Here is a 20,417-nt window from a genome sequence, read left to right on the forward strand (position 1 = left end):
AACTTCGCCCCTACTCATTTGGTTTAGAATGAATTTCATATCGAATTTGATCATTGTTCTTTTAATTTTTTTTTTCTATTACTAATTGATTTCTTTTTCTCAATTTCATCCCTAGCATTTGATTTAATTTTTTATGTCGAATTTGGTCTTATTTGGTTTATTTCTTTTTTCAATTGTGTCCCTAGTCATTTGGTTTAATTTGATATTTATATCGAATTTGATCCTTCTTTGATTTTCTTTTTATTTTATTGATTGAATATTATTTTCAATTTCATCCGTAGCATTTGATTTCAATTTTTTTTATGTTGAATTCGACCCTTATTTTTTTTTATTGTTGTTTGTTTTGGATTTTTTAATTGTATTTTTTATTCAATTTCATCTCTCATTATTTTTTTATTGGGCATTTCGCTTCATTTTTTTATGGTTTGTGTAAGATCCCATATCGGAAGCGAGCGTCCAGAGCCAGGGCTTTATAAGTGCATGCTCACCTTGACTAGTAAGACGCGTTTTGGGGCCATGCGTGGCTGCTAAGAACAAACCCGTGAGGGGGACCTGGGTGGAAGCCCTGGACAGTGGGTGGACTGGGAGGCCCAAAGCGGACAATATCTTGCTCGTGAGGTGGGGTGTTACAGTTTGCCTTTCATAGGATTAGTCCTGGCTTTATGACCAAGATCACGAGTTTCAAAGGTTGACACCAATTAAATTTTTTTTTAGTTCCTCATATGAAATTGATTTATTTTCAATTTTATCTTTCAATATTTAATTTTTTAGAATTGGTCTTCGTGCTTCTTTTTTTTCATTTTTTTTTCTATGAGGTTATCTCAATCTTATGTTCATGGTTATGAGATTGGTAGGTTAACCTAGTTTGACTCAAATCTTTTTTTATTTGATTTTTTAATTATCTTTTTAGTTTCATCACTCGATATTATTTTATTAAGAATTTTGCTTCATTGTTTTTTGACAGTTTGCCTTCTATGCAGTCAGTCCAGGGCTCATAATCACATTCACGGGTTTCGAAAGTTAATACAAGTTGACTTTGATATTTTTATGTCATTTTTTTAAAATTATATATATTTTTTAGTTTTGTCATTCAATATTGAATTATTTTATAGTTGAGCTTCATGGTTTTATTTAATTCACTTTCGTGAATTTTTTTTTCTTTTGTTAGCATGAATAATCGTTTGATTAAATAAAAAAATTATTTTGAGAAACATACTTGTTAAACACAACTAAATGAATGGTTTATGTTATCAGATCAAATATCTTAATCTTAATTATTTCTTGATTAAATATCAATTTATGTAACTAGATGTATGTATAAGCATTTTAATTTATAATAAAAAAATTTTTATATTCAAAATCACACGTCTGAAAAGCATGTATATTTATTTTTTTACCCAAAAAAATATCTTATGTGTGGCGAAACGCGGATCACATAGCTACTAGTTTCCATAGGGTGATTTAATGATACATGCAACTATATCCCATCACTTCCTATTTTCCTACAGATCATTTTAGAAATCTCCATAGCAGTATCTAAAGATTGGTTATATGGCCAGCCAAAAAATCCAAGAGGGGTCAGCCATGTAGCAGATATGAGCTCATATCATTACATAGCAATTGTTTCTCCTCCATCCATCTTTTCGCATGCATCTGTTTTGATGCATCCTTTCTAATTTTTTTTTTAAAACTAACTAACTGGACGTTAGCACTGGATTTTTAACTCTATCTAGGTGGCTGCACTTGCTATCCCGTCGAGCTTTGGTTGTCTTCCTGAACTCCCTCTTGGTTTAATCTCTATTTTTAGCTACACTCCACAATATATAAATCCCTATTCCACGAACATCTCCTGCATCCTTTTCTTCAAGGCCTAAAAATATTAAGCTTACCTTTGGGTATATTATGCGTATCCCTTCTACCTTTCTTTCTCATCCAAACAGGAGACATATATTCGACTACATTCTCCCCAACACACCAAAAACACAGGCTATCGTTTTTATATATGGTGCCTTTTGATTGTATCATTTCTATTGCTAATTAAAAATGGCAACAGAGATAAGACAACTTTCTATGAAGCCAGCTGCTTGGATTGAGGTTGCACCGTCCCTCCTCGGTTTCCCATTGGGGCCTTCCAAGTTTCCCAAATTGGAGACTTTTCGAGAAGAAAGAGCTGAAGGTTATGAGGATGAGAACGATGATGATGGTGATGGTTGATGCTTTTCTTTGTCCTTTTCAAAATAGAGTCTTAGAAGCTGTCACAAGGAAGATGAGATGTTGGCAGCTGCAAAGATGCTCCATAACATACATATTTGATGCAGCATATGTCTTGCTGACATGTTCTATTATATATCTGTGCAGAGAAGTGGGAATTCATCTTAGGATTTCGCAGGAGATTAGGTGCTACTTCACCATTTTACTACTACGTGTTTCGCAATTGGTTGCAGATTTGAGTTTGGGGAGACTTGCAAACGGAAAATTATTAGGAGCCCGGCTCACCATCAACCTGCTCACATAAATTAAGTGGGATAATTTATGTGGGGCTATGAACATAGGCTAATGATGAGTCGGGCTCATTCAATAATGTCTTTGTCTTCACATATGAATAGTGTACCCCTTTTCAATAATAATATGATTTTTATTTTATTTTTCAATCGTTGCCTCCTAGTAAATAACATCTTCAATGCTAATTGTATCCATGCACTGCTGGATAATGGTCGATATTAAACCAAAGGGGAGGTTTTCAAATTCTTTTGGTTGTCGAGTTTTTCCTTGCTTGTGTGACTATGCTCCCCATAAATTTTCAGCACGTAGCATTCCTTGTATTTTTTTAGGGATATTATCCTTCCTATAATGGTTTTCGTTGTTTGGATCTGACAACCACCAAAAATTATATTTGTTTTCATCAAGAGTGTCTCTCGTTCGCTTTTTTTTTCTTTTTTTTTGTTTCAAGCTTCTCGTATGTTCTAATCCAATGCTAAGCTTGTGGGGGGATGTTAAGGATAGTACTCAAGAATCCTCTCTTGACATTAAGCAATGATCTTCTCCATGACTGTACGTAGCAGTTGAACATGATTGTACAGATATATTATTCATTGCATTGATTTGTCTCCATCTGCACAATATTTCCTTTCATGTACTTCTCCATAAATAAAATATTTCTCCACCTCTAACAGTGTGGTGGTTTTACATTCTCAGGTAATATATTTTTATTTTCTCTGAAATTTTGGCTTTCTTAATTTTTTTTATTATTTTAATTTAAAATGAATAACAAGTACCTTATTGAATATAAAATCATAATGTTATCACCTTTCACTTAGATAATTAAAGTTTATCACTATAAAGTCTAAATAATAAGCAAAGGAATATTCAAAGTTGTTGCAAAAGTCTAAATTTAATTGATGATGTTGATATTTTCATAAAAAAATTAATATATTTGCATCAAAAGCAAAGGAATATTCAAAGTTGTTGCAAAAGTCTGTGGCGTTTCAAGATACGATGACATTTTAGCATTCCTATGTTCGGCAAACTATATTTTATTTCAATATATATATATGATCTATAAATATAATTATCTAGATTAAAAAATTAAGAACTAAACAATATTTACATGCACATTAAAATTTTAAACACTTTAAAAAATTAAAAATAAAATGAAAATAAAATTTGCCTGTATTATCACCATCCATCTTCTTATTAGAAGATTATTATTTAAAAAAAAAAAAACAACTAGCACCACGTCTTAGATGATATATTAGCTTGTTCAAAAAGGAAAGAAAGAAAAACTGAAGCTTTAGTTTAAAAGGATACGCAGCAGCAGCAAGTAGTAAGTTTCTTAAGCACGTGGATAAATAGCGAGTATTTATTAATTAATAAGGAGTCCTGATCCATTAAACAATTCCATGACGTACAAATATTAAAACAAGATGATCTAGCAAAAACAAAAACAAAAACAGAAACAGAAACAGAGACAAAGATCAGCATAGAAGGCAAGGCAACAACAATGGGATTTCTTCTCTTTCTCGGATGGTTATATATGCAGCCTTTCCCTTCTTGTTCCCCTTATGGGCGTTATCGGTTACGGGGTCTGTTCTCATTCACTCTATTGCCCTACTTTTCTTTATTACTTTGTTTTCCTTTTTATGCGATCAAGATAGGATTTAGATGCATGGCGCCATGGCGGCATGTCAGAAGTTAATCACATCACCCATATGATCTGATGAACAAGGAAACCTCTAATGGTGGTTTTTTTATGTTACCTTTGACTGTATTGCTTAACATTCAATAATGGTTGTCAATGCGAAAAAAATAGTAATTTTCAAACAAACAGGTTGTTGAAAGCCTCTCTTAAATTATAGTTTTTTTTTTCAAAACCATACTTGAATAACTGAAACACAAGTATCTTAAAAGGATGAGATAATTTTCAATGTCTAAGTCAATTTAGATTGGGAGATAAGAGCCTTATGAGACTGTATATATTTGTTTAGTTGCATACGGAGATAGTGCATTTAGGTCTCTCAACCCTGTTTAGGGTTTGATTAGTACATGAAATCTTAATGAATCTTCTATTCAGGGATATTGTCATGTTGAGCTTTACAAAACATTGAAGCTTTGGATTTGTTGGGCCATTGAAGCTTCGAGGAACTCAAATCGATTACCTTTGCTCCTGATAAGCATCGTGCCATGTCGTATGTACGGTTCCAAGTAAAAAAACTTACAGAAGCGAGCTTTATTTGAGCTTTGGACACCCAGAAGAGTTTTGTGACCTGACTTTTAAGTCGTATCTCTCCCAAGCCTACTTTGGATCGTGTACAGAGAATATAAACCCTGAGCCCAATACTAGCCAATCTTACTACCAAGCAACAAGTATATTCCAATCACATTATAAGCGGACCAACTACGTACACCAAGATTACTCTGGTCCTACTCACCTAGGTGGGCCAACAACTAATATTCTATTTTAGAAAAACAGCAAACAAATTTTTTTAACAAAATTATGAATTAAGTATTAAGCAGAAGATATGTACATTAATTAATAATTATCGAAAAAAAAAGCACATTTCTTTCAGTAAGGATTTCAAACAATTGAATGGACAGAATTTTGTGTTCGAGCAGATAGAACAGATTAATGCAGAATTTTAGTATGTAGAACAATGGCTCAGTAAGCCAAAATCACATAATTGGTCAAGTTAATGACAAAACATTGACTTACATTCTACATCTTTGTCTCTACTGTTGCAGCACATGCTCGTGGTAAAACTCGAAGCTGATAAGCTGAACGCATATGATGCAGCATCTGGGCTAAACAAGCTTGTTTTCCCGGAGTTTTATCTACTGGGAGCCTTATGCATCAGCTTTCTATTAACAGGACACTGGTTTGCGTGTGTTTTAGCTCTGCCAAACCTCTATCACCATGTCAGATCGTAAGTTTGTTCTTAATTTCTAAAATTTGTTTTTTTATTACACGTAATCTTGCAACTCCATTCAATTCAGAGACCTGAAAGCATGAACAAAGTCAATAACGTTATTGCTTGGTTGTCTTAATATCCTCCAAAGACATTGAATGTTTTCAAACCTGTTGATGCCGATCAACGCTTTTTCAGTACCTTTATAGACACTGATAAAGGCTTCAAATGCTTAAGGAGTATTTTTCGCGCACAGTGTTTCCTCACAAGATTAGAGGGAGAACAGACTTTCGAATTTCTAAGATTCATCACTATGTATTTGAGGGTACACGATAACTCGTTGGCATAGTTGTTATTAGAAAAAAATTAGGATCCATGTTACTTTGTCCACACTGCAATTTAAGTCATGGTTTGCAAATCCATGATCAGGTACATGAAGAAGCAACATTTAGTTCAAGCCGTTGACATATTTAACCAGCTGAAGTGGGAAAAACAGAAAAGGTGGTACAAGATGATCTATTTGGTGACCCTTTTCATGGTTGCTACGGCGGGGTAATGTTATGAGATGTAGTTCAGCAATCCTTGTAAATTGCTGACTTCTTTTAAGTAAGTTGGCTATTGATCACTTAGGTACTGATTATTTTTCTTTGTGATTGTGTTTTAGGCTGCTTTGGCATTTTCCTGAACTAATTGAAGGTTGATCAAGCATTGGTGATCCTTCTGAGTTTCGTGTGCTGTGAGTCGCTACATTCTGTTAGTTGCTCTTCTCAGTTTGCGGGTTTTTTTGAAAATGTCATTGGAAGTAATTCTTCTAATTTTGATTTTTTGGGAAGAAAAAATGTCCCTTTTGAAGGACCCTTTTTTCCCCTCTCTTTCTTTGTTTTTTTAATGTGTGAAAATATTTGATGGAGTCGTTAGAAGGAAAGAAATTACCCACTTCACCAATAATTTCATCATAGTTAAGGATGCATTTTGTGTTATAACAATAATCTTAACAAACTTCTAATCAGCTGAATTATTTGGATGAGGGAATTGAGCCGGTCCTCATGAATTTGTTGAGGTATGTTTATGGATGGTAATATCAGTGATGGGATAGCTGCACAGTTGAAATGGTGACGGTGCCTGCCGAAGGAAAAAGGTTAAATGGTGCCATTGGCTTTTGTAGTTCAAACATATGTTGTCCTAATCTCGTCTGCAAAATAACCAAGATCTGTGCTCAATTGAGGCTAGCAATTGTATAATGTATAGCATGGAAAGTATAATCAAGAAATGCAATTCCCGAATCCATTCATCAAGATATTATAAAAAGATTCTATGAATTCTGTCAGAAATGTGGATTTTCTTAGGTCAAGCTGCCGATCTTTGCAGGGTTCTGATCTGTGAAGACTTTATGGTCCATTTCGGACATTTCTGATTACTGTCTTTGATTGATTCCAGGCTATTTTGTTCGTGGGCAAACTAAGATACAAAACTTTCGAGAATCGCTCAAGGCATCTGTAAATTTAGCCAGAATTGACAGCATTTACATGCCCCGTTATGTTCTTGGGCATTTGTTTTTCAATCTACTCGCCTTTTTTAGTTGACTATTTATGAAGAGGTTATATCAAACGTAATTCAGATTCTTCATATTTAAATAAAACAGCATGATATATACACGGGTGAACTTGTTTTGCAGGATCAAGATAACAGAGCCTCCCATCTGTTCTTTACTGGGGAACAAGATAGAGAGGGGGGATTATTTTGGTTATTTTTTTTATGTTTCCCAATCAAGTTTCTGGAGGGCTTATTTGGCTTCGAGCACAAGACGATTTAGATGCCATACTTGTTTATAGTACTGCGCTATGCTATAATTTGAATTTTTTTAGTTTTCATTTAAATGTTAAGAAAAATATGCAAGTATTTTTAATATGTAAAATTCTTTTTGATTATCAATTAAAAATTTAATGTATTCAAAGTATTTTTTTTAATTATCAAGATAATGGCATTTTCAATCGATTTCATCCAACTAAAACTATTCTGTCAAATTCATAACTTGAATTGAATAAAAATATAAAATGAAAATCATTAAACTATTTTATTTAATTATGATTAAAATGGTATTATTCGGATACTCTTCATAGAATAAATTACTTTGCTCTAACCTAATAAATTTGGAAATGAAAATATTTTGAATAAAATTTTTAAATTCTAAACCTAATTTTAAATAATAAATTAAATCTATTTTTAATTAATTTAAAGATTAAATAAATTAATTCATTTATAATATTCAAAATAAATTAATTTTAAAAAAATAACATTAAATTAAAGAAACAAACCAGTCCATGCAAGCGAGCCTCACCTGAATTAAAAGTCCTAGGCCTTGCACCTTTCTTTTTTTAAAAAAAAAACAAATTTGGCCTTAGGATTCCACTCCTTTATTTCTTCTTTTATTAAAAAAAAATTAAGTGGGTGGCAGGCAACTAAAACTAACAGCCCTTGTTTAAAATTTTGGCTCGTAGGAGCTTCTAGATTTGCAGTCCCACCCACCAACTAAGCGGCAGATAAAATTCCTTTTAGCAAGACAAACATTCCAAAGTTGAACCGGAAGAAAGTTCAGCGAAAGATTGCATAATGGGGTTGGAGATGTATATATGCCATTGAAATTTGCGACGTCAAATTAAATGTGTATATATGTCATATAATAGCCAATAGAAATCCCAAACCTAACTGATCAAGTCTTCTATAATTAATTGATTAATTAGTTGTTTAGTTAACAGAAAATAAAAGTCTCCTTTTCTTTTTTTAATTCTCTTTTCCAATTTTGGAGAAAGACAGCTAGGAGTCCTTGAATTCTGATCAATAGATTGCTAAAATTATGCACACTATATATATTGCAGATATTTATTAATCTTTTTCGACACATTTCTATTCATAGGAACACAGACATGCATGCACATGCGTAAGATCAGCTTGCAGTCCTAACAGTGTCCTTAAAAACACAACCATCGAGACTTGGAAAGCTCAACACGCCCTCTCCCACCACTCTCCATGACTTCAAGAATCAGAGGTGAGAAAGGAACTGGAAAGAAAAGGAAAAAGAAGAGTAATATACAACAAAATGGCAAATTCAAACTTTATTACATGTTTTCCATTTATGCATAACTAAAGCTTGGGAAGCTGACCAGTTAGCTAGACTTGCTAACCAGCAGTTATACAAAGAAGCCTGTCTCCGAGAAACTCCTCCCTCCTTTTCTGATAAACCTTCGCTATAAATCCCTCTATTTTCTTCTCCAACTTATTATCATATTCTTCATCTTCACTGTCTTTACCTTCTGTATCAATAACATCATCGTCATTTTCTTCATCATATTCATCAGAACCATGATAGCTATCATCATGATAACCATCAGAATTATAGCTCTGATCATCATCCTCATCATCAGTGCTAGTGCTACCACAAACTTCAACGTTTTGTATTGTTTGGTCCATTTCATACCTTGGAGGAGTGAGAGAAGAAAACGAGTACTCAAGATTTTCTACTGATGGCGGCTTAGAGCTTCCTATAAAGATGGTGATCATGATAAAGTGGAACATGAAAAACAAAGTTACAAGGCTAGGTTTTGCCACGATAATGAAGTCATAGCTAGAGAAATGAAGGTTGTTATGCTTAGATATTGAGAGTAACAAAGAGAAGATGATACAAATGACTGTAGGCTCTCTAATCCTCATCCCCAAGTGGGTTCTCTACTTCTCTCCCTCCCTCTTCGTGGATAGCAGAATCTCTTGATGGCTTTTTATATAGCCTTCTCGAGTCTTGATCGTGACAGAGCTTAATTATTAATAAAATTATAGTATAGGTTTTACAAAGAAGTTTCCTAAAGTCTACTATTAGACGAAAAAGAGGTTAGTTAATCACATAATAACATGATTTTTATATTACCTTTGCAGACAAATGATGTCCATTTTCTAACAAGTGGCCGGCCATGCATTGCTTTTTGTGTAAAGCCCTGGAAATCTGATCTTCATCTGATTGCATATTTCTTGACTCTCAAGAGAGCAATAAGATAAAGAAGAAATTAATTATAGAAGAGAAAAGATCAAGCATCTGTTTAGTTCTGCTGTGCTCACAAGTCAAGCACTTCTTTTAGCTTATCAAACACTATCAGGGAAAGACATGTTTATCTTATAATCATTTTTTACCTGTTCTCTAATTTTATTTATTTATTTTTCTCAAAACGAACTATTTACTAAATACTTTTAATTTAAAGAATCGGACTGCAAACTACTTAGTTTATATGTAGAACATGACAAAATAGAGTCAAAGCCAAAAAAAAAAAGTGATTCTTCACTGTACGGGTGTTTAGCAAGTAGTAAACCAAATTGAGGAAGATTTTTTCACAAGTCACAGAAGATAGTTTAACAAATTAAAGAGTGTAGAAATTGAGAAAAGATACCGATAAGAATACAAATCGATGACTCAATATGAACCCAAATCTTCTTTGCATGTCACTATGCTTCATAATTCTTTATATATATATATATATATATATATATTGAGCTATATATATTACTTTAATGAATTTAGTTTTTTTTCTTGATTTCAACTTTCAATACTAAATATGTTGGAAGTGAGGTTTTATAAAAAAAACTTTATTTATTTTCTATGAACTTATCTCGATCTCATGATACAGGTCGCGAGTTTAACAAGTTAAATCGAGTTGACTCGGGTTATTTTTTTATGTATTTTCTAATTGATTTTTTTTTCTTATTTTATCATTCAACATTAAATTGTTGAAAATTAAACTTTGTAATTTCTTTTATTTTCTTTCTATGTGGCTATCCCGATCTCATAACCTTGGTTGCAGGTTTAGCAAATTGACTCGGGTTAACTCTGTTTATTTTTTTTAATTGAATATTTTTTTTAATTGGGCTTCAGAATTTATTTTTTATTTGTTTTTTATTGGTTATCTTGATCTCATGAATTGAGTCACGTGTTTGACAAGTTGACTTGAGTTAACTTAGTTCATTTTTTTTGGTTCTTTTCTAAATGAATATCTTTTTTTTTTTTAATTTCACCCTCCAACAACTCAATTTATTTTTTAATTTCATCCTTCAATATTAAATTATTGGGAATTGAACTTCGTAAATTTTTTTCAATTTGCTTTTTGTGAAGTTATTTCGATCTCATAGATTTAGTTTTTTTTTTTTTTAATTTCATCATTCAACATTAGATATGTTGGAAATAGAGCTTTGTAATTTTTTTTTTTTTCATTTTATGAAGTTATCCCGATTTCATGACTCACATTGTGAGTTTAACATATTAACCCGAGTTGACTTGAGTTTCTTTTTTTTCATTTTTTTTCATATTTTTTTTATTCCATCATTGAATATTGAATTAGTTGAAAATTGGACTGTGTTTTTGTTTAATTTTCTTTATATAGGGCTATCTCAATCTCATGACTTAAGTCACAGGTTTGACAAGTTGTCTCGGGTTGATTTTATTCATTGTTTTGGGTCCTGTTTTAATTGAATATTTTTTAATTGAAATTTATAAATTTTTTTCAATTTCACTAACCAATAACTCAATTTTTTTTATCCTTCAATATTATATTGTTTTAGAATTGAGGTTTATAATTTTATTAATATAGATTTAGTTTTTTTCCTCGATTTCATCTTTCAACATTGGATATGTTGAAAATAGAGTTTTGTAATTTTTTTATTTGTTTTTTTATGAAGTTATCCAGGTATAATGACTCAGGTTGTGAGTTTAATAAGTTACTTAGGTTGACTGAGGTTGTTTTTTTTTACCATTTTTTAATTTATTTTTTTTTCAATTTCATCGTTAAACATTGGGTTGGTTGGAAATTGAACTTCATAATTTTTTTTCAATTTTTTCCATGAGGTTATCCTGATCTCATGACCTGAGTTATGAGTTTGGTAGGTTAATCTGGGTTGACTAAGGTAGTTTTTTTTCCTTTTTTAATTTAATATTTTTTTCAATTTTATCCTTTAATATTAGGTCGGTTGGAGATTGGCCTTCATAATTTATTTTAATTTTTTTCTATAAAGTTATCACGGTCTCATGACTCGGGTTGCAGATTTGACATGTTAACCTAGGTCTGTTGGCCTCAATACTTGGAAAAAAAATGTCATCAAATATTTCACCGTATCAATATTTAAGAAAGATGTCATCAAATATGCATTATGTTTTGAGTTCATTGTATTTTTTTTTATTAGAAAACAAGTTAGCACCGCTTGGATATTAATTTTTTACAATAAGAAAAAATTGATCTGACTCACGGCACAGCACAAACCAATAATCTAGTTAAATACTAAAGAAAGGCTAATCTTCCTAGTGAAAAGAAAAGGATATATTCACATGCAAATATTTAACCCTAGCTATCTTTTTTATTTTATTTATTTTATTTTAGAGGTTAATTATGGTTTCTATGAACAAATAATTTTTATTTTTATAAATGCATCGTGCAAATATAATTTATTTACATAAAATTAAAAATTAAAAATTAAAAAATTAAAGACAAATTATAATAATATCTTTAAAGCATTATAAGATTAAGAAAAATAATTAAAAAGATAAATTCCTATTTGTTTTTAGAAAAAAGTGAACTAAACAATTTTAAAAAAATAATGAGAGAGAGGATATTAATTAAAATTTAAATAAAATTATTAATGAAAAGTAAAAATAAATAGAGATAAAGTATTAATTAAAATTTAAATAAAAAATAACTAAAAGTAAAAAAAAAAAAAGAAGAAGAAGACAAAGTTCAAGCTTGGATATTGGCTAAATATGAAAAAGTTCAAGCCATGCACTTGGCTGATTAAATTTTCTTGAAGGAGCAGACGTGATCTGCTACAAATAACATGTCATCTACTGGATATGTGATAGTAAATTAAGGTTTTAGTTTTGGTATCTTAAATATTTATTTTTTAATTTTTTTATCTAAAAAACATTTTAAGAACATTTTAGAAACCTCAATAAATTTATTTTTAACTCTAAAACACTCTTTATTATCTCAAAAACACCCTACAAACTTCAACAAACATATTTTCAATTCCAAAATACTCTTTAATCACTCTAAAAAATAAAAGATTAAATGAATAAAAAAATTATAGAACTTAATTTTTATTTTTTCCGACATGGTTAAAAAACAATACTATTTCCATTGAACTTTTCTCAAAAATTAAATTTATTAACACTAAAATCATTTTATTTTTTTTAGTTGGAATGTAATCATCATATATTCTGGCTTTTGGTAAATATCTCCTAAGAAACTAGAAGTACAAAGTTATCAGACGGGCTCGACGTCGGTCTACTTCACTCCTGTCAAGAACAGGCCGCCCAAGAAAGAATTGAAGGGTTCACGAAAAAACATCTCCTTTGAAGAAACCCGAGCTGTCAAAGTTCGGGAACATGCCCATTTACGAACTACGCCAACCAGCTAGGTTCGAAACCTTATGAACTGACATTGTTTACAGGGACCAAAACATTTATATGTTAAAAAAAACCCACCAAAAAATCAAGTCAAAATAAAAGGCTGAAGAAACAGATTTAAAAACAAAAAAATCACTCGGTTGAGTTTCGATCTTGATCTTGTAAAGCTGAAACCGATTGAACCAAATCTAACCCAACTAAAAATAAAAGAAGTATAAAGAGACACTTTTTCCCTTTTAATTTTTGTTTCAGCCGCCACCCCATTCCCTCTCTCTTTCTCTCTTGTAATTTACCTAATTATTTAATGGATGCTTAACACTTGCAAGATGAACCCTGGCTTCAAATCTCCAATCTAAAGGCCGGGTTGAAGGAACAAGCTCCTTATAGAAGCTAGGCTAAAGCCCTTCTCGCTTTGTTCTACCAAATGAAAAAAGAGCCCGTCACTTATGACCGATGGAACGAGACACAGATCGTGAGAGGTCAAGGATTAATTAAGGTTTTGTTTGTTTGCTAGGAAGTATTTTTTTTAAAAAAAATAAATTTTAAAAAAATAAATTATTTTTTGATGTTTAGCAATGTAATTAAAAATAAGTTGAAAAACATTTTTCAATATTTGGTTATGTTATTGAAAATAAGCTGGAAAATAACTTATTAATGTTTTATTTTTCTCAAGTTTATTAAAATAATAAGAAACAAATCTTACAAATTAAAAAGTTGAATGAGAATGAAATTGAAAAAAATATAATTTCATAAATTATCTCAAATAAAATAAATAATAATCAAAATAATAGAGATCAAATCTAAAAAATAAAAAAAATAAAAGATGAAGAAATTAAAATAATAATAATTAACATTTCATAAATTATTTCAAATAAAATAAGTAACAATTAAAAGAATGATGACCAAATTTGATACAAAAAAAATTTCAATAAAAAAATGATAAGAAAAAAGCAAATAACAAATATAAAAATGAGGACCAAAGTTAATATAAAAATTAAATTTTAAGAGATGAAATTGAAAATAAATATTCAAAACAAAATATATATAACAATCAAAAGTTTGAGGACCAAATTTGATATAATCAGCAAATAATATGACATTTTTAAATTTTTCACAACTTCCGGAAAGTGTTTTCCGCCCAAATTTTCTAGGAAAACACTTTCCTGAAAATCAAGCTAAATTTTCCTTTGACTGGAAAGTGTTTTTCGTTGATCAACTTTCCAAAAGGCAAACAAACGCAGGAAAGTTTGGAAAGTAGTTTCCCGGAAAGTAAATTCCGGAAAACAAACATAGCCTAAATACTCGACCACCGAGGGAAGAGAAGATGACTGGAAGTCCAAGAGGGGCGAGTCAAAAGGAGAAGCAAGTCATTTTGAAGGATTTATCGGGTTTACCAGTTTTCAAAGCAAAAAAAACCGAGCTGAACCAAGCTGAATTTAGTTTAAACCAGCTTTCAGTTCGGTCCAGATTAAATTTTTCAAAAATAACTACTACTCACGATTCTCTTGAATATTGCGTTAAGCTAGTTTTGTAAGCCTTACAAATTTGCTCACCCAGACTGGCATTCAATTCAAAGTGCTGATAGCAACATACCTCCCTATTACCGTGAATGTTTTGGAATGTCCTAAAGAGAGGCAAATATCGTCTGCAATTTTATATAAAGGAAGTATAATTTGGTAGAAATTTTGCTATTATAAGAATTTGGCCTGGGGTTTAGGAGAAATGTCATAAATAAACTCATAACCAAGGCAAATCAAATGTGTTTACAACCAAATACTCTACCCACAACAAACCAAAGAAGCCTACTTTAGATTAGCCCTAGTAATCAGATATCCTGTCTGAGCCCAGCCAAAAAGTATGTCATTCCTAACATCCTAGTTATTCCAGAAGAAATATTCAATAAAGCAAACAGAATTTGATACGAGGAGCTACTCAGACTCCAGGATGACCAATCAATATAGTCAGTAAGAGATGCTTTGACTAGGACTCTCAAAATTAACCTTCTGGCAATGATATGTTGATATCAGTTACTGAGTTTCTCACATCCTGCATGGAGTGCATGGTGGCCCAGTTTTCTCTTTGGAAGGATGAGGAATTTTGCTGCTGCCCATGTGGAGTACCCACACTTTCCTCTCGCTCCGCAATAGACACAGGTATCACTGGTGCTGGTGCAAAAGTTGCTGGTATTGAGTCAATCTTCGGTTTCTTTGGTTTCTGATCTTGATGATTTCCTGCCAGGAAACTGCCTACCACGACCTGATAACAAGATGTTAAAAGCAAGTATTTCAAAACTTGATTCATTTCAACTTCTGTAGGGGAATGCAGTGGAACATCAAAGCCCTTAACCCCTTCTTAGTTACTGCACCTGTAGCGGGTACTGAAGGGGAAAAGCAAAGTGGAGTTTTCCATCTTTCAATTCAAATGAGAGAGAGAGAGAGCTTACCTGCACAGGACTAGCAGCCACTAGAAGTCCAGCAACACTGCCCCCTACAACACGACCATCAGGGCTTGCCAAAGAGACACTCATCCCACCCGATCTGCTCCTTGTTCCTTGACTCTCAGTAGGCATAAATGATCCAGACAAGGAAAGTATTTCAAAGCGACCCTATAAAATATAGAAGAGATTAAAAACTCCATACAGCAACTGAACCTCGTACCCTTCCTAAATATTTTTTTAAAAATGAATTTCCAAATACAATTGCTTTTAAATTCTACTGGGAATAAAAAAGCACAACCGAAAATTTGCATTTCCCATCCCTCTTTGTTGGTAATTAACCCAGGTTGAATCCATGTAGGAATTAGACTGTTGAAGGGTATGCATCATTAGACATTTATGTTTTATGATTTGGAGAGTCGGAATATGCTTCTATAAATATAGGAGCCTGGTCTTATTTTATGTGTAGAGGTTAGAAAAAACAACAAAGCCATGTACGTGGTTTAGAAAGAGTTGTGCTGTGTGGGCTGAGTTACAGCTAATTGGTTTTGTGGGTTTTAAACAAATTAGTGTGCACTGTTAATGAGAGGTCTTTAATCAATAAAGCACTAGTTTGGGTATTTTAATTTCCTACAATCTCCCTTCATATTACTAAAACCAATACTTAGACAAGCCAGATAGATGTCAACACGTATGAAAAGAGCTGGCAACTCTCTGCTATTTCCACAAAATTGACCATCCAGCATCAGCCAATATCCATCAACTGTCAAAGAAACAGCGTCTCAATTTTGACATAATTTAACAGTATACTCATGTTCAACTAGGTCAATTCTCCAGTGTAACAGTAAAAGACAACAACAGAAGTGCATTGATGTTGAAGTTACCCAGAGGAATGCCATTCAAGGCCTGCTTCATCTTGGACATTGTATTATCAGAAAAACCCTATGAACCTTGACTTGATTATTCCAACATAAAAAAAAGCTTTTCACATTACATGGATTATATGAGTTTACAAGTTTCCGGAGAAAATAAGGATACCTGACTATTTGAAACATGTGTTGGTCCGATCCAAGTTACAAAATTCTCAAAATCAAATAAATTCTAAGATTTCCCAACTTGCTAACTTTACCCAGAGAGAAACAAATTTGCAGAAGATCACTTTAAAACTCCAAGACATCCTATACTTTTACAAAATCAAATCCATGCAAATATAAACTACAAGAAAGCTAAAACAATAACAAAACTGGTTAAATCTTAAATTTAGTAGATGCACTCGTTTTAATTGTAAAGTTAACATGACTTGTTTAAGAAATAGGATGGAATGAGAGAATGGCAGACCTCATATGTCAAAGTACCCCCAGAAGAATCGGGTTGACGAAGAGTGACATTTGAAATTACTCCATTAGCAGATAGGATGCAAATAGCACGAGGCCCTTGTTGTGAAAATGATATCACCTTCATGGTAACATCCTTGAAAACCATAAAAAGATTACAAGTGAAGTAGACTTTAAAGAACCAAAGAAGATCATGAGTGAAGCTAAACAGAACAGTCATGCAGAAGTTAATTTGCAATTTGTCATTTCACAGGAAAAAAGAAGAAGAGTATTACTGTAACTCAATCCCATCCATAACTAATCAGATGAGTGACCAAAATTAATTTTGGCAAGCATTTCAGAAATGCCAGTGCTGAATACAGACAATCAGTTACCACTCACCAAAACAACTTGCAAAAAAAGGATGATACATAAAATAGAAATGGAATGTACCAAAAACTGGTTCTTGATCCTTTTAAATATCCATCACGATTTCCCTGAATGCTAATATATTCTCCAGTCTTTTTAGATCAGTTAAATTGAAACACCATGTGAAAAATTGGATAGCAGACTTTCAAGTGGAACAAATTACTAAGAAGTATCATCCATCAACAGAAATGAAAAAAAAATAGATAATTGATAAAGAAAACCAGTGTGTATGCACGAGTCAGAAAGATGATCTGCTTCGAGGGAAATAACTCTGCAATGAAATCTGACAGTCAGGTCTTGGGATATAAAAACTTTTGTCGCTATTAGAGGCCATTCATGCTGCATGTTTTCTGAAAATGTGTTCATTTACGTTCACAAGCCATATAGAAATTTATTAAATAAAAAATTGAAAGCGCAAACAATTTCCATATCAGCATAATCCAAATGTAAGTTAAAATTTGTCTGTCTTCGGTCAAGCATACCTCGCCAGCATTAACAGTGATGACATGGGGCGTAAAATTTGTGCCAACAGAATTAGCAGCCCATTCACCTAAAAGTAACCATCAAACAACACCAGTGAATTCAAAATAAAGTCAGCAATTTTCCCCTAACAAACAATTTAACCTTTTTTTTTTTCTGAAAGCACATGTTCAATTTTCTTTCATTTACTACTTTAGAGCATAGTATCTCAAAGCACGTTACCCCACCTTTTTAGAAACATGGGAAAATGAAGGATAGGAGAAACAAGTACAGCAATATATAATGTACAAGTTGGACAAACTAAAGGAAACAGCTTTCGGACAGAACTTAGTACAATTATTAGCAAGCCACACATATTTCTTTTTACATCTTGAACAGTGAAAAACTTCCCATAGTCAAGTCAATCTCATGAAGAGAAGCTTAAGCAACTGAAAATATCTCAAATTGATTATCATTGAAGTTGAAGCAAAATGACATTGCACTAAAATTGTTGCCACAAGGTAAGAAATTTCCACAGTTTGATAACTGGATATTGTATTATGGAAAACATTTCTCAATGAGTAGATATACCATATCATAAAGTGAAAATTCATGCGAGTCAATTGTACATACATATGGAAGGACATTATGTATTATAGCTCAGAATTCAAAAGGTACAGGGCTTCAAATCCCCAAGCTCCAGGCAAATTAGTGTTCCAACCACCAATTTGCACCTGGAAAGCCTTGGGCTACTTATACAGGGTTATAGTCTGCCATGCAACTTCATCGGTGATAATATTGACAAGTGTCAAATTCTAAGGCATGACTCCAGGAGAGGCAAGTTTGACAAGCATTAAACAAGATATTCCATTGCTTTAGAAGTGCGCTAGAAGAGAAGAATCTGTGCCCATATGGAAAAGAGAATTTAAAGCTCAAAAAAATTCAGAAAAAGACAGTTTTCTCAATTGAATAATGGCACCCAAGGAAGGGCAGGAACGGAAATAACATTTTGCAAGCTATTTTCTAATGCAGTCACTGTAACTAAAGACATTGCCGAAGAATTCCAAACTTAACATGCACTGTTTCTGCCATCAGAGCATATTGTTCAATCCTCGTCAAAAAAGCAAGGAATATTCTCACTCTCATGCCAACCCAACAAAAGCCCACCTTGTTATTTTCAGAACCAGCACTATATAATTCCAAATATAAACAACAGCATTTCACAAAACTGTCCCAGGTGAGCTTTCAATGAGTGTTATTAGGGGGTGAGTTCACATTAAGGGAATCTTTGGTGTTTGAGGGACCTGTGTTCTTCAAATCAATCAAAACAATAATTCAAAAACCCAAATTGCACAACTAAAAAACAAGTTTGGAGACCAGTTCAACTATAACAAAAGGAAACAATGACTAAGTCATTAATATGAAAAATTAAAATCATTGTTATTCATACCATTCTGATAATAGAACAAACTCATTCCTAAAGAAATGGGCTTGAAAAGGGAAAAACATACCTAAATTCTCCATTCCCAATTTCTTGTACTTCTTTTTCTCATAACTACCAGGCCACACTTTTCCCGGCTTTCCAGCAGAGTAGTCTCCACCAGGTGAGGGGGCCGAAGCAGAGATAGGCATCGGTGATAATGCCCTAGCGACCGCCCCATCCGGTCCATATTTCCTTGGCCTCCCTCTTTTTTTCTTTTCTGTAGTTCCTCCAGTCAATCCAGCACCAACTGGTGGCACCTCTACGGCTGGTGGTGACACTACAAACTGGCCAGGATTTTCAGTCCTAGGAGCCACGTGATAGTTTGATGGAGCTTCTGCTCCTATCACTGTTACCCCTGCACTTAATCCTTCTCTTCCTTCCATGCATAAACTATTCAACAATCACTACAGCTAACAATCCTATTTTCCTGCTTCTGCAACACAGAAATTCATAAAAATTAGAATCAAAATGAAAGGTTAACAGACAATAAATTAAAAAAAAATGATCTCAGTAAAAATAAAAACACAGGAAATTTAATTCAACCTAAATATTAGCATTTTAATTCCGAATTACCATACACAGAAAAACCTAGAGATCATAACCTAAAAAAAAATCATATATAAAAGTAAAAAAGGAAGGGAATTTTAAAAAAGAAACAACAATTTGCTTTAATCTTCAAAGATCAAAACCACGAACTTTCACATAAAAGAAAAGGAACTGTTAAACTCTACTTCTTTAAAAAGATGTTAACTCAAAAAAAAAATAAACAACAAAATGTTAAAAGATCATGACCTGCAACAACAACTTCAGGACGTAGAGAGGATTCTCTTCAGAAACTGTTGCCTCTCTCTGAGTCTTTTTCACATTCGCTTAGCTTCTTCAAACAGTACTGGCACTCGAAGTTTCTTTTAGCAAAGCACTCAAGAAAAAAGAGGAACAGGAAAAGAAAGAGAAGAAACTGTTTGCTTCCTGGGAAAAAAAAATTTCTCGAGAAAACAATAGTCTTCCCTTGTCGGAAAAATAATCCACTTGCCTTGCCGGTCTGAACAGAAACCAGAAAACGAAAAAAAGGGAGTGGTAAATAAATAAATAAAGTACGAAAGGGAAAAAACGAAAATGAACATTTAAGTAAGAGTAAAGCAACGATTTTAAAAAAATATTAATTATTTTTGCTAAACCCGATAAATACAATTGATTTAAGGGAAATTTCACGTCCGTGAGGGGAATTGAAATTTGAAATTTGAGTTAAATATGGTTAATTTTGTAATTTTATTGATAGAGCATGTGAAATAAGGTAAAAAAGTGGATTGCTTTTTCTAAAACAAAATAAATAAATAAATTATGGGTGTTAACATTTAAAGCTGCAAAAAATATAGGCGTTGGATGACCAACCTTTTTTTTTTTTGTTGCCGCTGACCTGCTTTTTGTCTTTTTCGGTGAATGAAAAATCTCATTCTAACCATTG

The 20,417-nt window shown here is 32.5% G+C and overlaps 1 protein-coding gene across 1 annotated transcript; it reads right to left on the minus strand.

Annotated features, from left to right (window-relative positions):
• Positions 1-14,546: 14,546 nt before the first annotated feature.
• On the minus strand, positions 14,547-20,087 carry LOC7494006 (AT-hook motif nuclear-localized protein 1). The gene is made up of 6 exons (XM_002302501.4): positions 19,745-20,087; positions 18,981-19,385; positions 17,493-17,560; positions 16,607-16,738; positions 15,278-15,439; positions 14,547-15,090 (listed from the first exon to the last, which is right to left on the minus strand). Exons 2-6 carry the CDS (start codon positions 19,333-19,335, stop codon positions 14,830-14,832), a joined length of 978 nt encoding a protein of 325 aa, XP_002302537.2. The 5' UTR covers positions 19,336-19,385; positions 19,745-20,087; the 3' UTR covers positions 14,547-14,829.
• Between the last annotated feature and the right edge of the window lie 330 nt (positions 20,088-20,417).

Source organism: Populus trichocarpa, chromosome 2, assembly GCF_000002775.5.
Source record: "Populus trichocarpa isolate Nisqually-1 chromosome 2, P.trichocarpa_v4.1, whole genome shotgun sequence".
Classification (NCBI taxonomy): Eukaryota; Viridiplantae; Streptophyta; class Magnoliopsida; order Malpighiales; family Salicaceae; genus Populus; species Populus trichocarpa.